Source organism: Peromyscus eremicus, chromosome 8a (genome assembly GCF_949786415.1).
Source record: "Peromyscus eremicus chromosome 8a, PerEre_H2_v1, whole genome shotgun sequence".
In the NCBI taxonomy this organism is placed as follows: Eukaryota; Metazoa; Chordata; class Mammalia; order Rodentia; family Cricetidae; genus Peromyscus; species Peromyscus eremicus.
In genome coordinates, this window is record NC_081423.1 from 100,517,536 (window position 1) to 100,536,572 (window position 19,037).

The window sequence follows — 19,037 nt, forward strand, 5'->3', positions numbered from 1 at the left end:
AAGGTGAGCCAGTCGTATTTCAGACTACCTGTATGGATGGTGGCGTTGGCAGCTGACTGTCCCTATGAACCCCAACTCCCTTGCCTGTGCAGTATCTCCCCTAGGCCGTCTGCTCGTGGTGAAGGTGCAGAGACATCAGGGTGCCACCAGGCTTCTTCCTCTGTCTTGGTAGAGGCGGGTGAGCCTTGCCTCCGAGTGTGGCTACATCTTAGCTGTACAGAGCCCTGTTGACACTGGGCTGCATGGAAACGACCTGCTGGGTAGCTGGGTCTTGGGTAGTGCCACCGGCATTTTTCCTGCTTCTCCTGGTGCTTCATGCTCAGGCCACAATATAGAGCTCTCGAATCCCTTCTGTGCTCAGAAAAGAGACACAGCTCTGGAGTCTGACCTGTGGACCTCATGTTGTAGTATAGGGTGGGTGGCCACCAGATGCCAGGGTAGCCTGTCACCGTCCCCCAGAGGTGTAGGGGTTGGGTGGGTGGGGCTTCCTCAGAGTCCTGAGTGCCAAGCAAAGAGGGCAGGGGTGGCTCCTCTCTGTACGGGTTGATACTGCCCCTGCCCATCTTCCCTGATTTCCTGGGCACTCTGCCCCTCTTGAGTGAAGTGTAAGGGTGAGGACCTGGAACCCGAGATTGGGAACATTCTGCCCTGTTTCTCGTGTGGTTCTTCCAGCTCTCACAGGGACAGGGGCAGGACAGGGCCTCTGGTAAAGCCTAGGCTACTCTTGTACTCTGGCATGGCTCCACCAGCCTTGCAGAGTGGGAGAGGAGCACCCGGTGCTGTGCTGGCCTTACTGTCTCTGGTTCATTGCCAGATCCTGCCCCAGAGCACTGGCTCTCCCACTCCCGGCCAGGGTGCCATGCCTGGAGTGGAGAGTCCATGGGTGGCAGGCAGGGCAGGTGGCCTGTTTGGGGGCAGTGCAGCATTCCTGAATGCCCTGCTTCCCTCGTGGTATCGAGTCCGCTTTTTAAAAGTGCTGGTTCTTTCAAATATTTTATGCAGAGGAGGAAAAATTTATAGTGGCAATTATTTTCTCACAGTCTGGTGAGCAAGCAATTAGAAGTAAGGGGGCTTAGCAGAGCATGGCGTGAGGCAGAGCTGCACAACCCCACTTCCCAGGAGCACGGTCCCCGGTCCCAGCAACACTGGCTCCTGTGCAGGAAAATTAATCTGCCGGCATTTAAGCCTGGGCCCCTCTGGTGGATATAATCGCTTGGAAATAAATTATCCAATGTGAAAAATGAGAAGGCGAGTCTTGGTGCGATCCGACTCCCAGCTCCAGCCCTGAAGCTTTTGGATTGGATTCTGCATCTCTCCTTGCAGGGCTCAGCCTCAGCCTTCTAGCCCCCCTTCCTGCTGTTCTGCCACCTCTTTCAGAAGTTGAGGCTCAAGGCTGGGGCGGCACATTCGCTTTGAAATGAATGTAGGACCACAGCTGAGGGCGTCTACACCACGATGGCTTCACTCCCTACCCCTGGCTCAGTGGAGCACTGTGGCTGGGGAATGCCCAGCATGCCCCTCTTCTTTAGATGTGACTTGTTGCAGAAGCCCTGAGGGCTGCTCTGCTCCCCTAGCCCGTCTTGGGGTGGGGTGCAGCAGGCCAACCTGAAGACCTGGAATCCCAGGTATTTGCTCAGAGGGTCTCCAACCTGCCTATCCTAGGGCTGGGCCCCACACCCCAGTTCTTGAGGGCTTCCCCCCTGCCCTGCCCTGCCCCCTGTGCCGGGAACTGCTAAATCAGAAAAAGCCATCCTGGTTTGAAGAAAGAAATCTTTATTAATCTTAATAATAATACTGTTAATTTGAATGGTCACACCGTGGAAGCATACAGAATGATAAGAAAGGAAGCCTGGGGCTCGGCTGCAGTCCTGGGGGAGGGGCTGGGATGAGGGGTTCCGAGCTGCTGTGGGAAAAGGGTCCGAAACAGCAGAAGGCGAGGGGCTCTGTACAGAGGACAGAGCCGGAGGCAGGCGCGGGGCTATGTACAACAGGAATAGAAAAGGAGGGTTCCGTTCCATAGCTTCGGTGGCTGATGCTGGATAGAAAGTGAGGTGATTTATTTTGAGGTGTCATGAGACAGTGGTGCCGCGTCGGGAGCCATGGTTTCTGTTAATTTTTTGCTGTTAATCCCACTCCGCCTATCCCTGCCTTGCCAGGGGCTTCTTGCTACCTGTCCCCTGTACCTTCCACTGGGTCTGCTGCTTCCCTGTGACTCCCACTACACCTGCCCAGGGAGCCAAGGGGCTGCAGCCCCGCTAGCCTTCCCATGGCGGGGCCAGCCCGGACCTTCCCCCACTCCTTGCCTTCCCCATGGGTCCTGCTCTGACTGTGGCCCTCCAGACCCATAGCACCTTGACTCCCAACCTCGAGGTGCAGCCCAGGGCTGGCCCATCTGTCATCCCCTGCTCCCCAGCAGAACTGAGCCTACAGAAGGGAGTGGGAAGGAGGGCTGGGTCCTAGCAGACAGCTGAGGTTGGCCTTCTTCAGGAAGGCTGCCACTACAAACAAATCCTGTGCTCCAGGGCCCACCTGTCCACGCTCACAGCATGAGGACTGGGTCCCCGCTGGCTGGGCTTCCTTTGTTCTCTGTAGCTGGAAGCTTTTTTCACATAGGGGAGCGGAGCATGGGGTGCCCCAGAGCTCTGGAGTCTTGTCAGCCCTTTGCATTGGGGGTTGGACCCCAGGGCGGCTGGTCAGACAGCTGAGGCACTGGCAGCACATTCAATGAGGCCAGGCTGGAGACCTGGGATGAGTGACACGCCATCGGCCCCTAACTGCCCCCAGCCCCTCCAGGGCTCAGCAGGCCATAGCCCAAGTCAGCCGGCCGCTCCTTCTCAGGGGCCTGCTCCACCCTAGGAACCCCTGCCTGGGGAGCAGGGTGGGAAGGGAAGACTGGACAGATACCCGAGCCCCCCCGCCCCACACCCACGGGCCACATCTTCCCTCCAGGTCTTCCCCTGCGCCTGGCCGTATCCCTACTGCACCGCCAGCCAGGCAAGGCCACTCTCCGGCGCCCCCTGGGGGACGAGCTCCCTCGGTGCGGGCGTACGCCAGACGTGGACTTGGACTCGGTTGAATGCCTCTTGGTTTGGTTGGAATTTTTTGTTGTTGTTGTTGCTTGGATCTTAACATCTTTTTTTGTTTTGTTTTTTGTTTTGTGATTTTTTTTGTTTTTTTGTTTTTGCCCTTCATGGTCCGAGAAGGAGACGGTGGAAGGTTTCACTACAACAGAAACAGAAAGGGAAGGCTTGCAGTTTCTGAGGGGCGGCTGCAGCACATGGGGGCCACTGTGCCTGTCCAACCTGAAGTCACAGTACCCCACAGCTTCTGGAACCCCACCCCAAGCTGGACCTAAAGTAGACCATCTTGTAGGGATGGGCAGGGCTGTGAGTGGATGATGGGTAGGGTATGGTGGAGAACGTGGGAGGAGAGGGAGCAGGGCTCTTGATCTACAATGGGGCTTACAGCTTTGGTAGCCTTGTGGTCCCGAACCCCCAGAGTGGAGGGGCCAGCACCTGCTAGTTCTCCAGAGCTCTCAGCTTGACCTCAGGTACCAACTGGCGTCCCTTCTGGGACTCTAGGCAGTAGAGCTAGGTGGGTCCCCACAGGCCACAGAGGCACACACATGCTAACGGAGGCTGGGGTGGCCACAGGAAGGCTGGGGGAGGGAAGCTGACGCATGTCCCTGGCCTGACTGCTGACACCCTTCCCTCTCCGGTGATGGACCTCGACAAAAGGTATGCTGAGTCTTGGGGATGGGTGGGCGGCTCTGTAGGTCAAGGACAAATACCCAGAGCCATCAGCTTCAGGTGCCTGAGGAGGTGGTCAGGCTCAGGAAGGGTCTCCGGGTCCACCAATGCAGGGTGACCCCGGGGCAGGAACATTTCCATTTCTGTAAGGAGTCCCAGAGCTGGGGTGATTGCAGCAGTATACACACAGAACAGTGTGCTGTGACTACTTGGACAGGAGGATCATTAGTAAACTTTAATAGAAACATTAACTTCAGCTGAGTGGAAGTCCAGAGGGGCCGCAGCTACTCCTGACATTCCTAGGGAGAGGTGGATGGAGGCCCTCCTCCCACTGGGAAACCCACTGACGAGGCCTAGGGCCCTGGTGCTCCTCTATCTGTCACCAAGCATGGGGGTGGCCAGGCCTGCAGGGGGATGGCTGAGGTGGCTCTGAGGGAGACTTGGTGGCACTTCTGGAGCTCTGAGGGCCCGTGTTGCCCTGAGACATAGGCATGGCCCTGGTAGGGCCACTTGCTGTCCCCCCGGCCTGGCTCCCGCTGTATGCATACTGTACCTGAAGTGGCTTGTACAACATCAACAACGTCAAGATAGGAAAGCAAGGTTCAGACATACAGGAAAACCAGGCTCAGAGACACACACACCAGCATGGGTGGGGTGGGGAGACCAGCTGGCTGGAGGTAAAAATCTATGGACTTTAGAGTCGCAGAGGGTCAGCGGCGCTTGTCGCTGACCGGGAGGGGCGCACTGTCCTCCTGGTGGCTGTGTCTGGTGTTGGGACTGTAGGGTTTGGTTTGGAATAAGCAGTGGTGTGAATGCTGTGAGGGGTCTCTTGCTAGTAGGGGGTGAAGCGGCTGTACCCTCCTCGGCAGAGGCTAGCCTGCAACATCAAAGATGAAAAACAGCCAATCAGTACCATCTTATGGTATTGGGAGGAAAAATCAAAAAGAAAAAAAAAGGAGAACCAAAAAAGAAAGAAAGAAAGAAATAGCTAATCCCACTTTCTTCCCCCCAATGGCATTTCTTTGGGAAGAATGGGTTTTGGGTTGCCATGGCAACTGGGGGGCCTGGTTCCTTGGTGGTGGTCTTGGGGCTGGGAGGGATGGCCCTCCCTTGCAGACTTTTATACTGTTTCTGGGGTCACTTCTTGGGGCTTCAGCTGGGTCCACTGTGCCCTCTGGTGGAGCTATCAGCCTAGTCAGGGTGCTCTGACAGGGTGCCTAGTCTGTGGCTCCAGAGCCACTGAAGCCTGAGGGGCACACCTGCTGGTCACAGCTCCTGCCCTGCATCTGGGTCTCCTAGGGCCTCCTAGGTTTGGCTCTGTGTCCTGCCAGAGAGGATTCCGTGGAATCTCGTCCCCACCCCCAAGTTTTGCAGGAAATGGGAATAAAGTAGCAAATGCAGGAGGAAAAAGTTGGAGAATGCCTCCAGAGCCTCAAAAATAAGCCATAACCAAGAGGGGCCTGTGAGTCAACCACAGCTTTCAGCTAGCAGCTGCCTTGAGGCTGAGCTGTGCAGGCAGCCCGGGCCTTCAGGCTGCAGTCCTGGGTCTGGGTCTTTTCCTGTATGGCTGTGGCCCCCTCTCAGCTAGAGCCCCCACAGGCCTGTTCAGGATGTCTGGGGCTTGTTAAAAATCAACAAAGACAAAAATTCCAAGGGAATAATCAAAACCAAGGAAGGTAGAAAAAAAAAATCCATGTTGCTCCTCAGCTTTCTCTTTACTGCTCCCCCAAATGTTTTCATCTTTGATGCTGGATGCCAAGCTAAAAACGTACATCAACATCCCTGGGGGTCTAAGGCACAGGAAGTAGGTGTGCACTGGACACAGACTGGGATACAGAGGGTCTGGGCTATGTTGACAACTGGGCATACACATACACATACACACAGACACATGCACACAGACACACCGGCCCACCCACCCTCCCACTCTGCTAGGGTCCTCTCCACCTTGCAACCATGAATGAGGCTGCTGGAGACCGTATCCCTGCAGCCCTGGGGTAGTCTGGGAAGAGAGTTTGGTGAGAAAGGGTTGCCATACTTTAGTCCCCCTGCTAAGTGAGAATGGGCGGCTTGGGGGTTAACCTCAGACACTTCACGGCCAGGCCTCTGGAACCACTGCAGGGAGGAAAGGCCGTGGTACTGGTAATGGAGGGGCCTTGACAGGACTGTGGTCACTGGGCTCCGGAACACTAGGATGCTTCCCAGAGGTCCTCTCCATAGTTTTCCCCACCTCTCCAGAACTAGGCACTGGCTGGAGGTCCCACCCATCCCATCACAGGATGGATCTCTTCACCATGACTGGCAGCTGTTCTTACCATGGTTCCGATGCTGTAGGTTGCTGTGGGGCCGATGGTGTGATGGTAGGGATCAGTGGCTGCATAGACTCTGCCATAACTAGGGAAGAGCAGGGAGGGAGAGGGTGCGGGAGAGGGGCAGCTGAAGCAGGCAACAGCTGACCAGCCTTCCCAGACCAGCATCCTTCCCACGAGACCTCTCCCTCCCCCACGAGACCCTCTCAGCTTCCTGTCCGTCCTTCCTGTTTGGAAGCAAGTTTCTGGAACTTAGCAGTATATCCCTTTCGTTAGGTGGTCAGTGTGTTCTGCTTGGTGACACAGGGAGGGGATGGAATTCTTAGCGAGTTCGTTTGACTCGGCCTCCAGCAAGAACTAGGGCTAAGAGCTGGGAAAGGGTTTTGAGAGAAAAGAGAGATAGGAATGGAGACCCGGAACATCATGGCCCAAGAGGTGGCACTCTGTCCCAGATGACCTCTTGCTCACCTAATTTGTGATGTGACAAATTCTTAGAGGACAAGGCTGGGTCCTAGCACCCTGTACGCCTTGCACATTTGGGAAGGTGGGGCAACAGGCCGTAAGGAGGGCAAGAGTTGGAAGAGTTGGAGGACCCCACCGGCTATGGGGTGGGGAGCAGGCAGCCTCCAGGCCACAGGGAGCATGTGGACAAGAATGCCAGCTTTCTGTAGGCAGATAGCTCAAACAGGAACTCTGAAGCTACCAGGCCAAGAGTCTGAGGGGAAAGGCATTAGGCTCCGCCTCTAATGAGGACTTGCCCCCGAGAAAGCATAGCTTTCTTCCTGGGCATGCTCACAGCTGGGCGGGGGGAGGGCTGGGTGCTCCCAGATACAAACTGGACCAGAGTTGTTTTCAGAGGCCAAATGGAGGCCCCCAGTCGCCCTCCTTGTAAGGGGTCTTGAGAGCTGTGAGACCCCTGGGTTGAGAATCAGGTGTTCTATCTGCTACATGAGAGAGAAGGCATTAATCAATCAGTCAGGGACTCCATGGTTCGTGGATCTCTGAGTTCAGTCTGGATTTGCTTTCCTTCCAGCCTTGCACTCACCAGACACAGGCACCCTGGTGGGCGGGGCTTCCTGTCTGTCTGAACCCACCCTCCAAGGAGCCCACCAGGACCCTGTGCGGCTGCTCCCAGCCTCACCTGTCGCTGTAGGCTGCGGCTGCGGCGGCGGCTGCGGGCTGAGCGTATCTGTAAGCTGCATAGCCTCCCTGCAGGGGAGGTGGGAAGGAGAAATGGCAGACAGACTCAGTGGGGCTCACTCAGGTTCAGACAGAGCCAGAGAAACTGAGGTGGACACAGACCCAGGCCCTCAGGAGGGCTGCAGACCTTCTCAGGCCTCCTGTGCCGGACTTTCGGGCCCCACCTTGGCCTGGTGTGGCTTAGGTGGTCCTGGCCTGGGAACCTGGTTTGCGGTCTAATGGAGGTCTGAGGCCTGCACTGTTCCAAGATGACGCAGGGTTGCCTGTTCATTTGTCCTTCCTTCCTTCCTTCCTTCCTTCCTTCCTTCCTTCCTTCCTTCCTTCCTTCCTTCCTTCCTTCCTTCCCTATTCTCACAAACACTTGTGATTTCGTTGCATACTAATGTATACCAATTGTATCTCTGGCTGCATGCTGATCCTGGCACACAGTAAGTGCCCAGAGACCTACCAACGGACCAGCTCCTACTTGAATGTTGACAGTCATAGGAAGCCCACCGGTGACTCTAGACACAGTCCTGGACGCCAGGAAGGATGAAGGGGGCCTTGGAGGGATTGGTTCAGATATGCCTTAGACAAGTGGGTAGTTAACTATGGGTAGCTGTCCAGGGGCAAGGCATAGCCAGGTTCATTGTGGGGGGATGCTCACTGAGGGTTCTGAGCCACAGAAAGTGATGAGCAGTTTCAAAGGGAGGGGGAGGCACAGGACCTCACTCAGAGAGAATGGACAGCTAGGGCCTGCCTCTAGTCTCTCTCAGGACCTCCACACCAGGAAAGGGTGTCCTTGGATGCTGGTTTTAGCATGGTTAGGAATGGAAGAAAACCACTCAGTGCCCCTCATATAATCCCCCTGCCACACGGGGCAGGATGCATTAGGCTTGTAGGGCTACTGGGACAGCCATTCACAATGGCCATAGCCTGTGTGCACGATGCTCAGCACTAAGCCCAAAGGGCAGGAAGAGCGAGGCCCTGAGGGCAGACAGGTTTCTCACGGGCACAAAGAGTGTTGGACTTGCACCCTTCCCTCCCCAGGGCTACACTTACATAAATCTCAGCACCATAAAATCCATCCTGATACACGACCCTGGAAGCAAACGGACAAGAGAGTGGTGGGAACGCTGGAGAGGTGGGGTAGGCCGGCTCCGGTGTCTGCTGAGGAGGGAGGGGGCACGGTGCCAGCCCCGCCCACGGGACTGGCATTTTAACAAGCGTTTGCTCCAGTGCCCTGTTTGGTATAACAATAGAGTAACACCCTTGCTGGTCAGCTCCTTTCTCCCAAAACCCAGGGGCCCATCAGCCCACTCCTGACTCCTGCTCTCCTCCCCTGTCTCCCCCAGGCAGATGTCTCCCTTCAACAGTGGAGGGCAGGACCCCAGGAAAGGGACCAGAGAGGGCTCCCAGAAGGCCCTTGCTGGACCCAAGGGCTAACACATGCCCTAGTTAGCATTCAGATGACATGCTGGTGCTAAATGGCCCCTCAGAGGCCAGTGAGCCCTGGCAGTGGCCCCTGTGGTGGGGACACCGATGGTGCAGGCAGTTGCAGTGCTGGGTTCTGGGGTCCCCACCATTCTGTCCTGCCCCACAGTTCTGGAAGGGCTGCTGAGCCCCCTTAACTTCTCAGGGGTGCCTCCCATGCCCCCTGGCCTTCCCTCAGCCTCCCCTTCCAGGTACTCACGCTCCATAAGTCGGAATGGGGGGCGGAGGTGGTGCAGCTCGAAATGTATTATACACAGCACGGCCCCGGCCCCGCAGGTGCGCACCCCGGTAGGCGACAGCGGTGCCCGTGGTGGGGTAGGGGAAACTGGTCACTGCAGGGAAGGAGCCCGAGAGAGCAGGAGAGGAGAAGTGAAGAGCGGCCAAGGCTTACAGCCCCAGTTGCCCTGCCCCAGACCATCCCACCTGCCCCGTCCCCGCCTTTACCTGCATAGAATTCAGGCCCATAGACTGCCCCTACTACAGGGTTTAGCTTCCAGCCTAGAACAGAAAGAACACAGTCACTGGCTTCCCAAACCCATTGCTACCTCTCCTTCTGCCTAGGACCTCCAGAGGCAGTGAACAGCCAGGTACAGGGATGCTTTCACACTTAGCAAAGGGCAGAACCCTGTCCAGGAATGGGCAGAGGAGGCAGGCCATCAACCCGGCTCCCTCTCCTGACACCACAGCACCTGCTACTGGAGGAGACACAGTGTGAAATTATCTATAGTTGGGACAAAGGATTCACTGTTAGGGGTGTTTCTTCACCTCCTGCCTGAAAGTCTCCCTGCTGCTCTGAGGTTCCTGGGTCCCCCACCCTCTGTCCTCTTATCTCAAGTCCTTCTGTAGGGTTGCTGGGGGAGAGGGGGAGGAAGGCATTAGACTGAAGAGAAGAAATTGTGACATGGTCAGCAAAATGGCTCAGTGGGTAGAGGTGCCTGCCACTAAACCTGGTGACCAGAGTTCAAGTCCCTAGACCTACATGGTGGAAGGCGGGAACCAACTCTTGCAAGTTGTTCTCTGATTTCCACACATGCTACAACATGCTTGTACACACACACACACACACACACACACACACACACACACACACACACACATACACACACTAAAATGTTAAAAGAATAATAATGACGACGACGGCTAATAGGTCCCATGTACTTGGAGTGTGCCAAAAAATACTGTTGTTAACTCCTGAGGTTCTCATCGTACATGGGGCAGGTACCACAACCTCCCCATTTACACTCAGAAACGCAGATTGGTAATACGGGGGTATGTGTGTGGAAGAGCGGGTTTCAAACCTGTACTCTCAAGCTAGATGGGCTTCCTGGCTTCTCCCTGGGACTACAGCTGGACTCCGCACCCCCACCTCTCCCTTCTTCCAGGTGGGCAGTCCTCTTTTCCCACTGGGACTCAGGAGCAAAGCCCTGTTTCCCTGTGGATTCCGGAGGTAGAAGCCAGCTGGATTCCAGTGGGTTAGGGCTACAGGTCAGATGGTAGGTGGAGAAGGATTAGACCACCTCCTGATTTACTCAGGCCTCATCTGTGCAGTCCTCATTTGCATGTGTGATGAGGAGGGACAGAGAGGACCTGAGCCGCTGGGGAGCGGGCAAGAGGGCGGCAATGGACTGTGGCAGACGTGCATGGAAGGTCCTAACCCCAACTCTAACGGTCCCACAGGAGGGCAGGTGAACAAGCAGCACCTAAGTGGAACATCCAGGCACTCTACCCACCTAAGTGAGACTAAGCACTTTCCACCCTCGGCCCTCTAGCATCCCGCCTTGTGTCTGAACTGGCCAGAATTCTGGAATCTTCCATCCAGCCAAGGTTAGCAGGGAAGATATCTGGTGAAAGAGACCCTCAAGATCTCATCTTCCAGGACGGGTCATAATGTAGCAGAACCCCGGTGATGGTCTGGGTTCCACTCTCCCTCCCTAGGCTTCTTCCCAGGTTCTTCTGTGTCCATCCTGGAAGAGGACTCAGGGGCTGCCTCCTGTCTCAGGGGCCCTGGGCACTTTGACAAGAGAATGCCTACTTGCCTGCTGGCTTGCTTCAGTTGAACCCCACAGAGACAGTCTGAGGACCCACCTGGATGACTATTGGTGTCCACTGTAAGTGGGGCACCCAGTAACGCCTGGGGGGCTTGTTTCCTGCAGTGAGGACCTCAACACTCCCGACGATGACCTTCACAGTACTCAGCGTTAAAGTGCTCATGAGCCAATGCCCCTTCTGGCCATGCCACAGTGAACCCAGGGCTGTCCCTCCGAAGCCCCAGGATTCTTGCCTGGTGATCGGAGGCACTGAAGCACAAATCTCGACAGCATGATGAGCAGAGCTTTCTGCCTCTCTCACTCCCTGACACCAGCCAGCACCTCAGTGCTCTGAGGAGCCAGCCAGGAACAGAGCTGGCTGGGGCTGGACTTACTCTGTGCAATATACTCCTCAACTCTCCTGGTGTGTCCAGACAGTGGTGTGACTCAGGATCTTAGGGAAGAGTGGGAAGGGGCTCAACTGTGTCACAGCTGCTGTGGACTACCCAAGCGCCGGGGATCCACAGAGGCCAACAGGTCCCTTCACTGCTAACGCTCATGGGCAATGGCTGCACACAGCAGCCCCTCAGCGTGGGTGGCCGACCTCGGAGACAGACCGTCTAGTGCATGTCATGGCTCTTCCCCTATGACCTAGTCCAGGGTCCAGAGGGTTGTTTTAGGTGCCTGGGGCTCACACAGTGGCAGGCGTTCACAGTGGCGAGATCATTGTGTCCATTTACCCCAAAACTTCAGAATCAAGAGCTTATGACTCAGGCTTTGCACAGGACCAAGCTCAAGTCCCTGAGCCATCAGAAACATCCAGATGTTAAGGAAGAGAGCTTTATCAGTTGAATGGGGGTGAAGATGTGGTGGCTGAGTGGTGGCTGACTGGGATGCTGTGGGGTCATGTGTGTCCGAGCTGTGGTCCTCAGGACAAGCTTCACCCCCATAATGACCACTGCTTAATCACACCACCCACAAGCCCCGCATCTTGTCCACCTTAATAAAGCCGACCTTTTTTACCACCTGTGCTAAGGACCAGCTAGCACAAGTTGTCCAGGATTCACTAAGGACTCAGGCAAATCCAGGACACCTTCAAGTTCTCAGAATTTTGAGAACCAAATCCTTGCAAAAGTGAGAAGGAGTCTTTGATACCCAGTCCTAAGCTGGAACCTCCAGAGTCTCCATCTGTGCTGGTTAGGTTTGTTTGTTTTCCCAATCTGACACAAGCTGGAGTCATCTGAGAAGAGAGGACCTCAACTGAGAAGATGACCCCATCACATTAGCCTGTTGGCCAGCCTGTGGGGCATTTTCTTGATTAATGGTTGATGTGCAAGGACCCAGCACACTGAAGTAGTGCCGCCCCAGGCAGGTGGTCCTCATGGTGTGAGAAAGCAGGCAGAGTAAGCCAGGGTGAGCAAGCCAATAAGCAGTGTTCCTCCATGGTCTCTGCTTCAGTTCCTGCCCTGACTTCCCTCAGTGATGGACTGTGATCAGGACGTGTAAGCCAAATAAACCCTTTTTTCTCAAGTTGCTTTTGGTGCTGGTGGTTATCCAGCAACAGAAAAACCTAACAAGGATACCCTCTCACCCAAGATCTGACACCTGAATGCTGTCCGACCATGCACCAACTCTACCCATGGCTCTGGCACAGGCTTTCTGCACTAGTGGGTCACCCAGCTCTGTGTATGGCTCATTGCTGAAGACAAGGGCAGCTGAGATGTGGTCCATCCTACCTCCACGCAGAGGTGGGTCATTGTGCTGTCTATGAGTGGTACCATACCCTCAACTACAGATATTACTCCCCAGTAGGCCCCAAGAGCTAGAAAAGTCTCTGCTGCACAACCAGCTACTCTCAGGGCAGACCTCTCACTGGTAATCTCTAACAATCTCTGTGGAGTCAGCCACCACACCTGCAGCCTAGCAAGTGTGCATACATAGAACTGTATAGCTGAGTGGCAGTGTAGGCCAGCTGGGAGCTGTAGCTGACACTTCAGGGGCCAACGGACACGCTCTTTTTATCATCAGCCTCTCACATAACACTGACACCTGTGTCCCCAGCCCTGAGTGGCCCTTAGAGATGCCATTTGTCATTCCCCAGTTCTCAGCGGTGGATGTTGGGTCTCATGTGGCCCAAGCTGGCCTTGAACTTCTGATCCTTCTGCCTCAACTTTGCAAGTGCTGGGATTACAGCTGTGTACCACCACCGGTTTATGTGACGCAGAGGGATGCAGCTCAGGGCTCTGAGCATGCCAGGCAAATGCTCTACCAACTGAGCCACACTCCCTCCATATTCGTGTTTTTCAGATGAAAAGATTGGGGTCCAGGGATGTCTAGAAGCTTGACTGGGGTTCCTGACCCCTTCCTCCCTGTCCTGTGAATGAGGACAGTGCACTAGACCACAGAGCCCTCTGGACTCAACTCTGGTTTTCCAGGAAGTCACCCCTGTTTGTCAGCCACTGCCTTTCTATATGGCCTCTGGGAGCTGTAGACACTTGGAAAAGCTCAGGGGCTCTGACTGGAGACACTAGCTATGTGGGTGGGGACAGTGACTCCAGCTATCTGCCTCAGCTGACCTCTCCTCTCTGACAGGACAGAAATGGGAAGGCTGGGACATCAGATGGGGACCATGGAAGCAGGAAGAACCAGGAAGGCTGGCCTTTGGCTGCCTCAGCTTCCCCAGGCTTCTCTTCTAGTCCCTGAAGCATGCTGGGAGTCTTGGGTTCTCACCATTGGCATATGGGTTCCCAGGCTTCTTATTGGTCATGACCCGGGCTGTGGCATTATTAACCTGTCCAGGAGAGAGAGAGAGAGAGTGAGTGGGTCAGCTTCATGGCAGGCCCTCAGCCACCCTGGTTTTACCCTTGGGGTACGGCCTCTGGGGAGGAAGGCCACCGAGGCCCCTAAGCTGCTATCTAGCTGGGTCCAGGACGCTGGCCCAGACTGGCGCTTTTCACGAAGCAGTTCCAGTAAACAGAGCCCAACCCTGCTGGAAAGCGCAGGCCCTTGGAGCCGGTCCTAGGCCTGCTAGGAGGCCAGGCTCCATGATGTTCTCTTCCAGGCAGTTGCCAAGGCCCTCCTAGGTGTATGTGCAGGATGGCTACTCCTGTCACCATGGGCAAGCAACTCTTTTCCTGGGGTAGGGTCTTTGACCTCTCTCTGCAGTGTGGAACTTTCTGATGGGGCCACTGGGTGCAAGGTTGAGTAAGGGAAACATTAGAAAGACAGAACCCAGGGGCTAGGTCCTGTTTTCCAGATATGTAAGGCCTAGCCAGACTGCCTGGGGCAGGGGCAATGACACAGGAGAAGTGAGGGAGGCAGGAAGGAACCGGGCAGTGCCTGAGGACGTGTGGGCCACACGCATCCTCTAACTTTTACGTGTGAGCCTGGGCAGAGGTCTCAGAGACACTGGGCACTGGGCTGGGTCGGGGTGTCAGAATCCCTCCTGCTACAGTTCTAGGCCCCCCTTTAGCGGTCGTCCCTTCGGCTTCAGGCCTGGGTGGGGAGCCCGGCTCTGGACCCCGAAGCCACACTGAGGAACCAACAAGGAGGAAAGGGGCAGAAATGGGGTGTCTGGGGGCCCCTCCCAACTCTGCTCACTGCTAGCCTTTGGCGAGCTGCCCCCGCCACTTCCGCTTCTATTCAACAAGGCTGGCAGAGGCTGAGGCCGCCTGCTGGGAGGACCCTCTTGGTCAGGGACAGGCAGGGCTGCCACAGCCCTGGAGACCACCTGGCCTCACAGGTTTTCTGGAGCCCCCTGGGTGTGGATGGGGACAGGCCTCTTCCAGGAGGAAAGGACAGAAGGAGGTGGAGACCTCAGAGGGAGCTTTAAGTCTCTACTGGCCAGGGCCAACAGGTGCTAGGCTCAGGCGAAAAGCTGATGGTTGGGAGGTCGGGCTCAGGGCAGCCCCTCCTCCAGTCGGAGGCCCCTGTTGGGCTCTTTGTAGGATGGGCAGCAGCCACCAGGCTGGTGGGGGGCCCAGGGGTGGGGCATGCTGTCCAGGACCTCCCTGCCCTGCTGCGCCGCACACTTATCTGAGCACCTCAATTTTCCGTCCCTCTACGATCGTCCCATTCAGCTTCTCCCGGGCTCGGTCAGCATCTGAGCTAGTTTCAAAAGTTACAAACCCAAAACCCTGTGAGCAGAGGAGGACAGACAGGAGAAGACAGGATGAGAAAAGGGAAGGAGAGGAGGGGGGAAGGGGAGAGGGAGGGAGAGAGAGGGGGCAAGTCAGGTGAGTGAAGGAGAGCCCCCAGTGTCAGAAGTCTGTCTCGGTGCCAGCACTAGGAGACGGCCCCAGGCAAGAGCAGGGCCTGAGCCCAGCCTGAGCCCGCCATGTCTGACACGTCCCAGGAGGACAGGTCAAAGAGATGCTAACCTGGCCAGGGGCCAAGCCCGCCACTGTAACCCCACCTTGGGGTGAGGGGCTGAGACTGGGCTCCACGGGGAACAGCACCCCCACCTTTGCTCTGGGAGCCCAGGGTGTGTGTGTGGGTCTTCCTGGAGAGGGGAGCAGGGCTTTCCTCGTGTGGGTGCCCTCCCGATCTACAGACTCTGCAGCCCCTCCCACAAGCCTCCGGGGTTGTGAGTGGTTGGGTGGGCTTGGGGACCCAGGCCCAGGGCTGGGGGCAGTGGGGCTCTGGGGTGCAAGCAGGAGGTCCTGGCAGCCCGAAGGAGAAGCAGCCTGGCAGCGACAACAGACAGCTGGGGGGCGGGGGGCAGAAGAGCAGGGAGTACAAGCACCCGTGTGGCTCAGGGGTCCTCGGGCGGGCGGGCGGGCGGGCGAGCGGGCGGGCGCGAAGCTCTCCAGGAAGGAAACGCACATTTCACACGTTAGCCTGGCGGGCCCTACAGCTGGCGCGCAGTAATGGTGGCGGCCTCTGTGCGGCACCCACCTTGGAGCCCCGCTCGTTAAAAATGATCTCCACGTCTAAAATTTTCCCGAATTGCTGCAGAGACAGAGAGAGGAGGGGTGGAAGACAGGGGAGAGGGGTTACGACAGCAGCAGCCTTACCCACTTCACTCCCAAGACGCCACCAGGCTCAGGGAAAGAGGACCCAGGGGCACCCTCCCCTTCTTCCTCTGGAGGCCTTTGTCTTCCTTAAGGAACATGTGTCACAGCACCAGGGTCCCCCTGGGCCACGGCCATAGCAGGGAGGGAATGCCCAAGGTATTAGTGCCATCCTTAATCTGCGGAGAGGCCTTTGCCTGAATGGGCTTATGGAGAAGGGGAGGGTCATGCGCTGGGGCCCGGAAATGGCAGTTGAGGTGACAGATCAGGACCCTTGATTAGGATAAGGGACCTTCAGGCCCCTCTGAGTGGGGTAGAGGGTGAAAGTTGGCAAGTGGGAGATGTTAGAGTGAAGGACCAGAGACCAGGGTGGGGGCACAGATCCTTCTACTGGTGACCCCTGGTACCCAGTACTGTTCGCCCCTGTGCTGTGGGAAAGGCTTGTGTGTTGGAACCCAGGTCCCTGCCGGTACAGAATGTGCTGCCGGCCGGGATACATTGCTCCGGCTCTGGCTGATCCCTTCCAGCCCCATAGCTAGCCTGGAGTCTCCATGGTCAGCCTCATCTCCCTCAGTGGTCTATGAGACCATGAACCTGTGGCCCACATCTCCACACGACACCAGCGAGGGCCTCAGCCCACAGCCTCCTGGGCTAGCAACTGACGGGGCTCTTCTCACCTTGCACATTCCTGACACAGAGCAAGAGTGCCTGGAGGGCCAGGAGCCCTCCAGGTAGCTATAGGGCCCTGCCTGCAGGTTCTGAGAAGAGGGGAACCTTTTACACTGGGCTTCTACTTGTCTGTTAGGACCCCTAGGAGTAGGTGCAGGGTAAGGGCCCTGGTCAATGGTTGTCTACAGTGGCAGCTGCTTAATGCAAGGGGCCCAGGCTCAGAGAGGTTCAGAGTCCCTGGTAACTCCGGTAAAGAGGCTCAGTAACCTCATCATCTGATGGATCTGAATCATGCCTGTCCCACTGATCCAGTGAGAGCCACCCCAAGATCGGGAGTGCAATTCTAGGGTCACACTGGTGCTGCTCAGAGGCACTCGGCACTGCCCTACGCATCCCAGCTGTGCAAGAAAGGCTGAGCAGAGGGCTGAGGCTCAGGGCCCAAGCTGCTGGCTGTGTGGTAGAAGGGGAACGGCTGCTGGGCAGAGAGAGAGGAGTTGACGCAAGGGTGGAGACAGAAGGAAGGAACAGAGGCACACTGCATGGTCCTCTGGAGCCAGGGCAAGCCCAGGAGCTCAGGAAGCTGTCCCCTATTCTCCAGTCTTCTTCTCCACGGCAGCCCCACCACCCACAGACACCAGCACTTGTCTTGGAGCCCAGATCCAAGGCAAGCCTCCAGGGCAGCCTGGCATGGGGTTTTGAGGGTACCACCTTCTCTGGAGCCCAGCAAAGCAAAATCTAGGACCACACCCAGAGGACCTGAAAAGGGGACCGCTTGGTTCCAATACATTATATTTGCAAGTCTCCCCTCCCCTGGGGAGCCAGGACACAAGCCTGGAAGAGGAGAACCTTGTCGTCTCTAAACACACAGGAGAGGCTGCAGCTGTGTGAGGCCAGGAGGCCAGGCTGTCCCCCCAAGTACCTTCTTCTGGGGAGCACAAATCTGCCTCAAGGCAGGCTGCTGGGGCACAGGGGACTTTATGGGAGTGGTGGACAGATACACCTGGCAGAGAACCAGGTGATCACATGAAGCTTAGGAGGCAGCCCTTACCAAACCCCTACCCTAAGCTTGGGTACCCCCTCTTGTGCTCTGCCAACAGATGGAGGGGAGAGCTGACTGGAATCAGATAAGAAGAATACAAGGACCCTACCTCCACCTGGCACAGACTCTCTGCAATGATGGGGTGAAGACAGAGAAGCAGGGGTGCACACACTCACCCCGAACATTTGCCGCAGGTCGGGGTCCCTGAACCGGAAGGGGATGTTGGAGACATGTAGTCGTTTGGGCTGCTGCTTCTCCGTGGGGTCAGAAGGGTGGAGCTGCTGGCTGTCCGTCTGTGCTGCCTCATCTGCTTGCTGTGGAGAGAAGACGAGGTTGTAAGGCGGCCCTGTGGACTGCGTGAGCCCCGTCCTCTCTCCATCCCAACCACCCCTGGGCCAGCGATCCCTAAGAGAACTTCCGTAGACAATTCTCAAGGTTCAAATGGCAACCAAGGCCTCACCTTTACTGTCCTGGTGAGCCTGTGAGACCACATCTCTCCTGTCAGAGCCGGCTCAGGCCTCCTTGGCCAGGTCTGTTACGAGCTCCCTCAACACGACCCTCTACTGAGTTCCACCCTCAGTGGCTTCTTAGCCCAGTACTACTGTTGCTCTCGAAGTTCTGGGAGTGAGGGCCCTTCTGGTGTCAGAATCGGATTGGTTTTACGACCAGCTGCCTGGGTACAGTTATCTGCAAGGTGTTGCCATGCCATGGACTCCCAAGGCTCCTTCCGACCCTGGTCATGCTGCTTCACTCAACCCCTGGGGGGCCCCCTCATTGTTAGGGCCGGTCTCACACAGTCTGTCCTCCTTTAGACTAAACACTGGTTGGCAGAAAACTTGAAAGTTTCGGGTTTTAAGCCCATCACCCTATAGCTTGTGCAGGAGAACTGGGAGCCCAGAGGAAGCGTGCCTGAGGCTCAGCCCGTGTAGACATCTTCAGTGAGGCTGGCCTTCAGTCTGACTCACTCTCAGCTTCATTTGCAGCAGCAAGGACAGACTGGCCAGCACTTCCTCAGCACTGGCTGGTGAGTGGGTATCTGGATCAAGACAGTGGAGTTCACCTCCTGGATGCCCAGGCCTGAGGTCCTCATGTTCACAGCCAGGTCACACACTGGTCAGTCTACCTAATTCTTCACTCATCCCCAAGGCCTTGGTGTCCAGGATAGGAGCTCTGAGGTGGCACACACAGGGGGTGGGTGCCCCAGCTCCCACCCTAGGGTTCCTTTTTACTACTGCCCGTTCTCTGGGACTGAGCTCAGCTACATGGTAACACTAGGCTAAGAACACACCTTCTAAATGGCTTTTTTCTAATCCCAATGCCCTCTGGCCCCTATGGTTTTGAGGGATCACTTCCAAAATACATCCACTGAACTCAGATTTTCTGGGGGCATAGGTGGAGGTACTGGATGGTACAGAGGTAAGTGTTAGTCACTGTTGTTCCCATTGTGGCCCAAGGAGCAGAGGCAGCTGATGGGAGAGACACAGTGCTCCTTTCCCACGGGCTTCCAGGAAGTGCTGGTGTTCTCAGGCTATTTCAGGGTAGACTCTATTCCAGGAATG

The 19,037-nt window shown here is 56.4% G+C and overlaps 1 protein-coding gene across 8 annotated transcripts in view; it reads right to left on the minus strand.

Annotated features, from left to right (window-relative positions):
* Nucleotides 1–1,756: 1,756 nt before the first annotated feature.
* Rbfox3 (RNA binding fox-1 homolog 3) overlaps nt 1,757–19,037 on the minus strand; it is a 184,703-nt gene continuing 167,422 nt past the window's right edge. The window contains exons 3-12 of one of the 8 annotated variants that reach the window (XM_059272234.1): nt 17,655–17,792; nt 15,655–15,708; nt 14,802–14,894; nt 13,489–13,549; nt 9,176–9,229; nt 8,931–9,063; nt 8,300–8,480; nt 7,200–7,267; nt 6,065–6,143; nt 1,757–3,222 (exon numbers count right to left, since the gene is read on the minus strand). In XM_059272234.1, the coding sequence (XP_059128217.1) occupies nt 3,220–3,222; nt 6,065–6,143; nt 7,200–7,267; nt 8,300–8,480; nt 8,931–9,063; nt 9,176–9,229; nt 13,489–13,549; nt 14,802–14,894; nt 15,655–15,708; nt 17,655–17,792 (864 nt within the window). In that variant the 3' untranslated portion in view covers nt 1,757–3,219. The other 7 variants (XM_059272233.1, XM_059272236.1, XM_059272232.1 and 4 more) reach the window with 7 other exon arrangements.